General features: G+C 43.6%; 1 protein-coding gene across 1 annotated transcript in view; it reads right to left on the reverse strand.

Moving 5' to 3' along the window:
* The window catches only part of LOC126982416 (uncharacterized), a 38,546-nt gene extending 32,728 nt beyond the window's left edge, over nt 1-5,818 (reverse strand). The window contains exons 1-2 of the mRNA XM_050834463.1: nt 5,806-5,818; nt 5,229-5,446 (exon numbers count right to left, since the gene is read on the reverse strand). Coding sequence (XP_050690420.1) covers nt 5,229-5,446; nt 5,806-5,818 — 231 coding nt within the window. The remainder of the gene's footprint in view (nt 1-5,228; nt 5,447-5,805) is intronic.
* Between the last annotated feature and the right edge of the window lie 6,241 nt (nt 5,819-12,059).

Genomic DNA, 12,059 nt, shown 5'->3' on the forward strand with positions numbered 1-12,059 from the left:
TTCATTTGTTATTGTATTCTCTCTCTCTCTCTCTCTCTCTCTCTCTCTCTCTCTCTCTCTCTCTCTCTCTCTCTCTCTCTCTCTCTCTCTCTCTCTCTCTCTCTCTCTCTCTCTCTCTCTCTCATACGTTGCCTAAATGGTCGAGATTCCGCCTTACGTCACCTCATTTCATGGTTGGCGTTACATGAAAGGCACGCCCCCCCCCTATTATCCTTCCTTTGCCCCCTCCATTCGTTCCCCCCTCCCTCCCCCTTCCTCTCCATTCCTCCATACCCTTGTACTCTCCCCCCTTTCCTCCTCCTCTTCTACGTTCCTTCTCTTTCTCAACTCTTACCTCCTTTCTCCCTCTCTTTTCTGTTCGTCCTTCCTCCCTCTCCTATATAATTATTTTCCTTCCCCTCTCTCTTTCTCTCTCCATCGTTCCTTCTAACCCACGTATTCTTCCTTACCCTTCCCCCTTTCACCTCTCTACCTCTCTGTATCTTCCTTCCTTCCTCCACCCCACTACCCACCTAATCTCCTCTTCCTACGTCTTTCCTCCACCTCTTCACTGCAGGCCTCATACCCTCCCTCCTCTTTATCTTCCGGTTTCCCCTCCATCCTTCCCTTACTCCTCCCCTTCCTTTCCTCCTCCTTCTTCCTCTTTCCTCCATCTCTCTACCCTGCTAATTACGTGTTCTCCGTCGGCTCAGGATGAAGGAGGGAACAAGTTATACCAGACCTGATTGTGGAGGGAGGGAGAGAGGGAGAGGGAGAGAGGAAGGAGGGAGGTAGGGAGAGGGAGGGATAGGTAGGTGTTGATATGTGCGGTAGTGTAGGTATAAGAAGGAATGAGGAGGGAAGAAAAAAGAGAATGAGATGATTAGGTAATGAGAGGAGGAGGAGGAGGAGGAGGAGGAAGCTGTGATGATGATGGTGGGTGAGTGAAGTGGGAATATGGAGATGATGGAGATATATAAATTGTGAGATAATAGATGGGAGGTGAGTGGATGCTTAGGAGAGGAGGAGGAGGAGGAGGGGGAAGAAAATAAAAAAAGGAGCGGCAATGATGAAAATGACGGCGATAGTGATGAATGAAAAAATAAGAAAGAAGAAGAAACAACAGCAAAAACAATAACAACATAAAATAGCGACAAAAAAAGAAAGATAATAAAAAAAGGAAGAAAATGGAAGAAAGTGGAGTAAAAGATGGTCTGACAAAAAAATATATATACTGACGAAGATAGAAAAGAGAGAGACAAAAGCCGTGGGAGTGGACAGAAGGAAAAGAAGAAGAGGAAGAGGAAGAGAAGAGATTACGAAAGTGAGGAAAGAAAGAGAAGCGAAGTGATGCGGAAAAAAAAGGAATGAGAGAGAGAGAGAGAGAGAGAGAGAGAGAGAGAGAGAGAGAGAGAGAGAGAGAGAGAAGAAAAGGGTGAGAAAGACTATGGGTGAGAGGAAGAGTGAGATTGAACAAAAGAGGAACACGAGGAAGAAAGGACTTTGAGGAAAAAAAAGTGAGAGGAAGAACAAAAAAAAAAGATGTAAAAACTGCCAAGAAATGCGACCAGAGAACAAAACAGTGACGCTGAGAACCAAGCTAGGGAGACAAGGTGACGGAGAATAGGTGGTGAGGACTATGGGGGAGGAGGCGGAGAGAGAAAGTGATGGGGGACGAAGGAAGGGAAGACAGAGGTTTAAAGGGTGGGTTGAGCGAGAGAGAGAAGGTTGAGTGGGTTGAGGTTAGGGGTGTGCCGGGAGAGAGAGCGGTAGGAGGAGTGATAAGAGGGGAGTGCTGGGGGGTAAGATAAGGTAAGTGGGATACAGAGAAGTAGTTGGGGTAAGGGAGGGGAGGGCAAGGTGAAAGAAGGGTAAGTGGAGCTGGATGTGGGGTGGGTGAGGCGAACAGGGGTAGGTAGGGTGGAGGGGTGGAGTGGGGTGAGGGGTGTGTGGGGTGTGTTTGTCGTGGTTTATGAGGGCGGGAGGGAGTCAATTGTGTCCCGCGGAGGAGTAATTGGGGTTGACGGCGGAATCGAGGCGTTGTCTTCACTCGCAATTAGATTCTGGGACGAAAATGGATTCTCTCTCTCTCTCTCTCTCTCTCTCTCTCTCTCTCTCTCTCTCTCTCTCTCTCTCTCTCTCTCTCTCTCTCACACGCATCGCTTTATTTTCGTCTTTTATCTTTCTTTTGTATCTTTCGCTCAAATTATGAATGGGACCCTTTCAACCCTATTTCACCTTCGTTCCCATACGGCTCTCTCTCTCTCTCTCTCTCTCTCTCTCTCCAACCCCCGAAAACAACAACAGCACCCAAATTTTCAGAGACTAACGGAATATGCAACTAAATTTGGGATGCGGCGCAAAATGTTTTATGACGAAAGAGAAAACTGAAAAATGGGCGGACCGAAAATAATGGAAATAAAAACAATTCGCTGTCAGCCAACGAAAAAATTTATACACACACGCCCCAAAAATAAAAAACAAAGCAAAAAAAGTAGAAAGCAGTGGTTGGATGAATTACTAACACACATAAATAAAAGTAACGAGAGAAACAGATCACGAATTATTATCATTATCATTATTATTAGATGCTCGACAATACACTGCCAGCCATCAAAAGAATCTATACACGCAAAAAAAAGAGAAAAGATATAAACTACTGGCTGGATGAATTAATAAAATCGCGAATCACTACTTTTATTATCATTATTACTATTAGCACTTGGGAGTTTGCAGTAATAAAAAGAAAAAAAGAAACGCAACCGAACAAAGGCGTGAGGCAATAAATAATTCGAAGTCACAGGAGATTAGCGCTACCTGGAAAAGGCATCAAAGAATTCACTAATGGAAAAGGGGCGTGAAGCGCAGCGAGTGATTCCAGGGAAATAAATCATGATGCAGCGCCGGAAACTTTTGAAAGCGGTTGCAACACACATGAAAAACAACACTGAGAACGAGGACAAATATTGCTTACTCAACTCAGCTATTATAACTCGTTCGTTCCTCAAATGTTGTGGAAGATGATAATGAAGATGATGAAGAAGAAAAATTAGAGGAAAAGGAGGAAGGAAAAGAAGAAAAAAAAGATGAGGAAGAAAAAAAATTAGAGGAAAAGGAGGAAGGAAAAGAAGAAAAAAAAGATGATGAAGAAGAAAAATTAGAGGAAAAGGAGGAAGGAAAAGAAGAAAAAAAAAAGATGAGGAAGAAGAAAAATTAGAGGAAAAGGAGGAAGGAAAAGAAGAAAAAAAAGATGATGAAGAAGAAAAATTAGAGGAAAAGGAGGAAGGAAAAGAAGAAAAAAAAAGATGAGGAAGAAGAAAAATTAGAGGAAAAGGAGGAAGGAAAAGAAGAAAAAAAAAGATGAGGAAGAAGAAAAATTAGAGGAAAAGGAGGAAGGAAAAGAAGAAGAAAAAAAAGATGAGGAAGAAGAAAATGTAGAAAAAGAAAAAGCTGGAAAATGAGAAAAAAGAATAGGAAAAAAAGAAAGTAAGAAAGAAAAAAAAAGGAAAAAAATGATCACAACTTTATTATTAGTCGACAAAAAAAGTACTATTTGAAACGCGAACTCACCAGTCACCACCACCACCACCACTCCTGCCATCATCACCACCACCACTACAACCACTACAACCATCAGTACCACCACCACCACCACTACAACCACTACAACCATCATAACCACCACCACCACCACCACTACCAACAACAATAATAACAATAAACATGAAAGTAATAACTAGAAGGAGAACGAACCAATATCATTAACTCAACGACAACCATCACCACCACCACTGTCACCACCACCATCACTGCAACCATCACTACCACCACTATCACCGCGACCATCAATGCCACTGCAATCAATAACAACAACAACAACAATACAAGGAAAACAAACGAATAACGAAACCCAAAATCAAAAAGGTGAAATCTCTCTCTCTCTCTCTCTCTCTCTCTCTCTCTCTCTGGTATAACTTAAATGCATGTTGTAGTTCTTTCTTCTTCCTCTTCCTTTTTCCTCTGATTATCTAACGTCCAATACTGTCTTGCTTCAAATTCGTTCTTATCTAACACACTTTTTAATTCCCTCACCGTCCTTATAGGTTCATAGCATTAATATGTTGTGGGTGATTTCTCTTCTTACTCAGCCCTTCGACTCTTTCCTTTGGCCGTAGAAAGAAAACGGGTTGAACTTGCACTAAGACCAAACATCCTCGGCCACAACAACTCTCCATCGGGGTCTACGGTGCTCGTCGACTTAACATAACTTTTCAGACACACGCACCGAAGTTACCCATCAAAGCAGACCGTGCCAGACATTTACGGCGAAGAGTTCCTTAAGAGACGGCTACAACACTTTACGGCTTACGCAATACCTCGAGTTTCGTCTGACTATACTTATTTGTAGGAGGAGGAAAGGATGATGGAGTGAAACGCCGAAGTCATCAGAGACTTTGTGTGCGGACTAAAATACTTCTCATATTATCAAGGGTTTAGGGAATCAGTGCGACTCTCTGAAGGTCACAGGACAGTTTAGTCAGATTATCATGGATGTTTCTCTTCCGTGCAAGGGGCAGAAATTCTTGTAAATCTACCAACAGTCAGAAAACCAGCCTGTTCTTATTACTCAGCATTCATTTCGGTTTAACCTGCCACCAAGAGCCAAGAAGACAGCAGAAGGAAGCGAACATTCACGTTACCGAAGATGTGCGCCGACTAACCTACTCACTTACACTAAGAATTTTACCTCAACACCTTAGATAGCTTAGTAACAGAAGATAACAATAAGAGGCGAACACTCACGTTGACGAAGATGTACCACGACTCTCTTACACTAGCAATAGGATCTCATTATTTCAGATAGCTTAGTTTATACTGCAACTTTGGCTTCGTTTATCATGCAAAGAAAACAGAAAAAAGCAGAAAGAAGCTCACTCATGTTGACGGAGAAAATATGCGATACTTTATCCACTTCCTTACACTCCAGTATCAGGACGCTTCTCCTCCCGAAATTGACCTCTCTTTCGGCCACCTCTTTTGATTCTTTTTTTTTTTTAGGAGCAGCGAGTAGCGGGCTTTTATTTATTATTGTTTCCTTTTTTTGTGCCCTTGAGCTGCATCCTTTGTTGTAAAAAAAAAAGTTACGTTAGTCGATCCTGCAAATGTGGCTTAAAGAGAACCTGAATACATGGGTTTGTTTATCATGCGAACAAAGGAACAGAATAGAGGAGCAAGCGGCGAACACTCACATTGACGGAGAAGATGTGCGAGGGCTGGATGTTGATGGGCTGCTCGCGCTCGGTGGGCACGTAGCGGTAGAACTCGGTGCCATTGTGGTACCACTTGAGGGAGTAGAGGCGGGTGGCGCTCAGGTCGTACGAGCAGCTCAGCGTCGCCTTGCCCCCCGCGAAGGCGTAGCGCGGCACGTCCACGCCCCGCAGCAGGTCCCGCGCCGCCCCCGTAGCGCCTGCAGGACAAGGAAGTCAAGGGTCAGGGGTGCAGGGTCAAAGGGCAACACAGCGGCCAAAACACACACACACACACACACACACACACACACACACACACACTAATATACACACACAAATTTGAAGCATTTTGCGGAATAGAAATAGTGTTTGGAATGCTCTTTTGCTTCTTTTTAACAATCTATACATTTTTTTCATCTGTAATATCATCTGGGTTTCCGCCTGTCAGTCCCCCGTTTTCCTTCTTTCTTCCACGTGGGTCACTGACAACACAACCCATCAACGAATACCTTTTTAATGAGGGTCAGATAACAGGGCGGTAGACAGGTGCTGACAGACAGGTGACCCGACAGCTAACGCGAGCCTATCATGCCGCTGCGCCGTGCCTCGGCCGGCGAGCACTCAGGCACCAATTGGCATAATGGACTGCCTGCCGCGTCACGAGCATAAATAATATTCAGCGTGCGGGAAATGATTGATCGCGGAGGTGATGAAATGGAAACACACGCTCACGGCAACAAATTAATCCCACCCAAGGCAAACAATTATAGCACGTGAAGATGAAAGGTGCGACCCCGCGGCGAGGCGGACTTTGCAACAAATTACTGGCGGCGGCGGCGGCGCCGGGGCCTTGGGGTGGTGGTGGGCCCAGCGGCAGCGGCGGGAAGGGCAGCGTGGCCCCGACGAGGCCTTTGAGCCACGACAATGAGGGAGTAATTAAATCCTGGTAATTACCCGTCAGGCCGGCCGTCCACCATGCCCGGGGGGAAGGCTATATGGAGGAAAAGTAGGAGAAGGAGGGGAGGGGGGGGCAGGGGGGCAGCAGACAAGAAGGGGTAGGGGGTGGGACCAGGCAAAGGGGAGGCGTGAGGGAGGGGGTTGGATGTTAATGATAAATCTTTGATCAATAATTTCATAAAAGAGCTGATAACGCTTCCTGATGACGGAGAGCACGGCGGTGATTAGACTGTTAGAACCGCGCCGTATTTTAGCGAAACAGTATTATTTTCACCTTTATTATTTGCACACTTTACTGTCCCATGAAAAACAAGTAAAACAACAAAAACGAAAAACAGAAACTACAACTACTACTACTACTACTACTACTACAACTAATAATAATAATAATAATAATAATAATGATAATAATAGTAATACTCGTATCACCGTCACTCGCAGAGGCCCAAATTAATATGACATACCCCGAGCAACCACAAATAAGACAGGACACTACACGGGCTGACCACTATCATACTGGCTCTTAACCACCACCACCACCACCACCATAACCACGCCAACCACCACCACCACCACCACTGGCTCTTCCTCTCCGCCATGCTAGCTCTTAACAAACACTATCACACATCACCCCATCCCCTCATAGTCATCATCTCCTCCAGCCACCACCTTCATAACACTAGTAACATATGACATAACAGTGCAATCAAGACAAAACAACGAACTGATTTTAAGCCTTTTCCGGAATACAAATTGTTCAGTGAATGTGCTTTTCCTTCCCTGTTCGAACAATGTATAAAGTGTTTTGGTTCTTTCAGCAATAAGGTCCATCATTACTTTTTTTTTTACCTGTTAGAAACAATATATCTACTGTCCGATGTTTTTGCTCGTCAATCACACAAATAACACGGCAGACTGGTGATGGCAGAGAACAGGTAGAACGCTCACGCCAAATCCTCGAGTTTTTTTCTGCAAATTACATAAAAATTCAGTCAATCTCCAGCAGAAACATCATCCATGCTAAGTGTCTTTCGTTTCATTTATCATATTTATCTTCCTTTCCTTTATACTATTCAAGCACTTTCCATACCTCTCCTTTTGTTTTTTATCCCTTAAGTTATTACCTCCTTCATTTACTTTACATTGCATACACATTTACTCAACATTCCTTCATACCTCCCTTCCTTTTTTCGTCATCCTTTCTGTTCGCCATTTTCGCTTTCAATTATAACGTGAAAAAGGAATCTAAAGTTTATGTTCTCCTTTCCCGTATCTTTGGTAAAACTTTCACTTTCATCGTTATTTACGGTGAGAAGACAAAGATTTCCCGCAAAACCATACGTCAACAAAGACAAACTCCTAAAAATATGACGGATGCTTTCTTTATGTTCGAGTTCGCAGTAGGAAGAAGGAATTTAGTCAAAGAAGGAAGCCTGTTCGAAAATGTATAAATATGTCTGATTCTTCCTCTGTGTTCGAGCTTGTCACGGGAAGAGGTATTTGAGTCTAAGAAGGAAGCCAATTCGAAAATTTAAAAGTATATTCTCCTTTCCTCATATTTCCCTTTATGCATCACACGCTACTTTTATCACACAATCCCTACGCCACCTCCCATGTTCTCCTTTTCCCTCGTCTCTCGTAAAACTCTGACTTTCTTCACTATTTATGATGAAAGGAGAGCAAGCGAGGATCTAGACAACAAAAACAATCCCGCAAAATGATGCTCCAATAATAACAAGTCCCTGAAAATACGTCTCATGTTTCCCTTAGGTTCGAATTTGTCACAGAAAGGATTAGGCTCAAAGAAGGAAGCTTGCTCGAAAACCTATATATATTCTTGTCTTTTCATATTTCCCTTTATGCCCAATGTCTCACTCCACGCTACTAACACCACACAACCCTAATGTTCACCACGTTCTTCTCTTTCCTCCATATCTCCCTTCGTTTCATCCACCGCTTTCCCCTTCCGCTATCTTTCCCTCTTCTTCATTGAATTCACCCACCCTGTATCTCCCTTTCCCTGCGTCCTTCCCTCCCTCTCTGCCTTATCACCTCCCGTACGCGTGTCTCCCTCTTATCTCCCTCTCCTGGCCGGGCTGTCACAGGGCCGCGCCGTCTCCCACCCATCAACGTGATTATAAGGCAAGGAAGCAGAATGGGATGAGGCCAGCAGAAACACGGGATGGAGATGATGAAAAATAATGAAATGAAGATAAAAATGAAAGTTATATAGAAGAAAATGCTGAAATGAGAAAATGAGGAAAACAAGGGAAGATATAAGTGAATCCATACAACCCAAACATACAGATTTAGGTGAGGTTATACGAATATAGAGAAAATATTTAATAAAAAGGTTAATGAGGCTCACGTAGACATTTTAGGGATTTCCATGGGTAGTTTCATGACCCTGACAGTAGATATGCAAGATTTTTACGCCACGAACGACAAAAAGACTCATGAGAACCTAAATTATCTTCTCAGTGGCCTTAAAAAATAGAAGCAACAAGAGCCTGAATAGAAGCGTTTGAGAATACGAGTCAAGGGCGGGAGGCGAGAGGAGAAGCAGGAAGAAGGCGGTAAGAGCAGGGAGAGAGGCGGGAGAAGGGACGAGTAGAAAAGAGGAGGCGGGAAGAGCAGGGAGAGGGGCAGGAGAGGGAAGAAGTAGACAGGAAGAGGAAGGAAGACCAGGGCAAGAGGAGGGGGAAAAGAATAAGAAGAGGGGCGGGAGGAAGGAGACGGGAGGAAAAAGGAGAAGCAGGGTGAAGGCGAGAAAAGCAGGGCGGGAGGAAGAAGACGGGGGAGAGAAGCAGAAGCAGAAGGCGGGAGGCAGAAGACGGGGGGAGAAGCAGGAGGAGCAGGAGGGAGGCAGAAGACGAGAGGAGTAAGCAGGAGGCGGCGGGAAGACCAGGGGAGGAGGGAGGGCGGGAGGACAAGGTAGACGGGGATCAAATCAAGCCGTACATAAGCTGTTGTTGGTATCCCGTGTTGTGATTCTCTCCTCCCGCCACTAATAAGAGGAGGAGGAGGAGGAGGAGGAGGAGGAGGAGGAGAAGGTGGAGGAGGAGGAGGTAATGCCATGATGCTCCTCCTCCTCCTGCATAGATTAGATGAGTGTCACACAGAGAGGAGGAGGAGGAAGAGGAGAAGGAGGAAGAGGAGGAGGACTAGGGGAAGGACGAGAAGGAGGACGAAAATGATGCTGATGATGATGAAGAGGAAGAGGAGGAGGCGAGGGAAGGGGAAGAAGGAAGAGGAGGGAAAACAAGGGTGCGTATCAGGCCGGAACAAGAAATGGGGGAAGGGGTAGAGAGAATGATCACAAATATACATCAGACTAAAGGAGGAGGAAGAGGAAGAGGAGGAAGAAAAGAGGGAAGGAGTTCAGAGAGGAGAGAATGGAGTAGGAGGAGAAAAGACGAGGAGGAGGAGGAGGAGGAGGAGGGAGAAGAGGCAGCGAGGCGAGTTGTATCCGTGATGAAAAGTGGAGCCGCCTATCCATTGGTCTTATCGATTTCCTATCCCGAATATCTTTAGCTCTCCACCTTGTATTTGTTTTCCACCCTCGGCGCTACATAATAAGTCTTTACAATCCCATCTTCTTTTTTTTTCCTATACGTCTCTCATCCAATATCATTTCGAACTTTAATATCTTTTTTTCTAAATTAACTATCTAATAAACTGAATAATTACTAACTTATTCCGTGTTTTTTAAGTTACAAAATATCTCTGTTTTTGTTTAGAAGAAAAAAATGAAAAAGTGCTGAAAAAATGAAATGGCAAAAGATATAAAGGAAAAAAATAACCAACAAAATAAATTATAAATAAAAAATGACAAATAAAAAAATACGATAAAAGCAACAGCAAAATCAGTCGTAGTAGTGTAATAGTCGTAGTAGTAGTAGTAGTAGTAGTAGTAGTAGTAGTTCTTCGTCATCATTATCATCTTAGCAGTAATAAATAGGAGACATACAAATGAAAACACTGGAGAAGGAAACAAGAAAGCAACAACAATGGAAGGGGGAGAAGGAGGAGGAGGAGGAGGAGGAGGAGGAGGAGGAGGAGGAGGAGGAGGAGCATTCTAAAGAACCAGTCAACCAGCGAAAGGTGCAGGCGTAACAGATAAAATGGAGGAGGAGGAAGAAAAGGCGAGGATGAGAAAGAGGAGGTATAAGAGGAAAATAATAATAATAATAATAATAATAATAATAATAATAATAATAATAATAATAATAATAATAATAATAATAATAATAATAATAATAATAATAATAATAATAATAACAATAATAACAAATAAAAAAACATGATAGGGAAGATGAAGACGAATGAGGATGATGATGATGAGGAGGAAAAGGAGGAGAAGGAGGACAAAAAGAAGAAAAGGAGATAAAACAAAAGGAGGATGTGGAGGGAGAAACAAAGAGAGAGAAGGACACGGAGAGAAAGGCAAGAGAGCGAAACAAAGAAATGAAGAGAAATGGGAACAAGAATGAAAACAGAAGAGGAGAGGAGAAAGAAGATAAACAAACAGACACAGACAGACAAACAGGCAGACCAAAAAAAAAAAAAAAAAAAAAAAAAACAGCCGGAGAGACAAACACATACGGAGAGTCAGACGGAATAAAAGTCTCTACCAACTCCACTATGTCAGAAAACTTTGCTCCCTGCCTCGCCTGACCTGATCCGCGGCGTGATGCAAGAGGTGGACACAGGTGAGGCGAGGACCGGACAGGTGACGTGAGGTGAGGTGTGGGAAAGGGGTAGGTGAGAGAGAGAGAAAAAAAAGAGTGAGATATAGAGGTAGATAGTTAAATAGATAGATAAATAGAGAGAGAGAGAGAGAGAGTAAAAGAAAGTCAAAACAATGTAATCAAATTCTCTCTCTCTCTCTCTCTTACTCTCTCTCTTACTCTCTCTCTCTCTCTCTCTCTCTCTCTCTCTCTCTCTCTCTCTCTCTCTCTCTCTCTCTCTCTCTCTCTCTTCTACTCTTTTTATCTCTAATTCCTCGTTCATTATATTCATCTCTTCCTCCTCCCTTCCTCCCACACGCCCGCTTAATCCTCTCTTTTACCTCCGCGCATCATTTCTCTTCCTCTCCTTCATCTTCCTAACGCCTCTTTTTACCACCTCCCGTGTTTCCCTTCCCTGTATTTTCTTTTCATTCCTTTGCCTTCTCTTTTTCTATCTCCCTTTGAAAGCTTTCACGCCTTATCTGTTTTTCCATACATTTCTCTCTCTCTCTCTCTCTCTCTCTCTCTCTCTCTCTCTCTCTCTCTCTCTCTCTCTCTCTCTCTCTCTCTCTCTCTCACAAACACAACTCGTAATGCTAAAAGTCTTGCAATAAAATTTTCTCTCCTCGCTTTCAGAAAATGTCTTTATTGGTTCTCTGAAGGAGCTAGGTCAGTCATCTCTCTCTCTCGGGAAGGAACAGGAGCAAGGGGAGGGGATGGGGGGGTGCTAGGGGAGGGAACGGCACTGTTATAAATAAAAATGTTTATATGTATCTGTGTGTGTGTGTGTGTGTGTGTGTGTGTGTGTGTGTGTGTGTGTGTGTGTGTGTGTGTGTGTGTTAAAAAATAAAACTGTCAATCTCTCTCTCTCTCTCTCTCTCTCTCTCTCTCTCTCTCTCTCTCTCTCTCTCTCTCTCTCTCTCTCTCTCTCTCTCTCTCTCTCTCTCTCTCTCTCTCTCTCTCTCTCTCTTCAAATTTAATCCCAATCATATTATTATACTTAACAAACCAAAAAACAATTTTCACGAAAAAGCTGAAGAAAACTCGATGACGCCACCACCCGCGACGCGTCTTAACCCTTTCGAAACAATCTTCTTTCTCATTATGCAAAACTCTTTACTCATCATGCAGTTCTTACAAACTT

Source organism: Eriocheir sinensis, chromosome 51, assembly GCF_024679095.1.
Source record: "Eriocheir sinensis breed Jianghai 21 chromosome 51, ASM2467909v1, whole genome shotgun sequence".
In the NCBI taxonomy this organism is placed as follows: Eukaryota; Metazoa; Arthropoda; class Malacostraca; order Decapoda; family Varunidae; genus Eriocheir; species Eriocheir sinensis.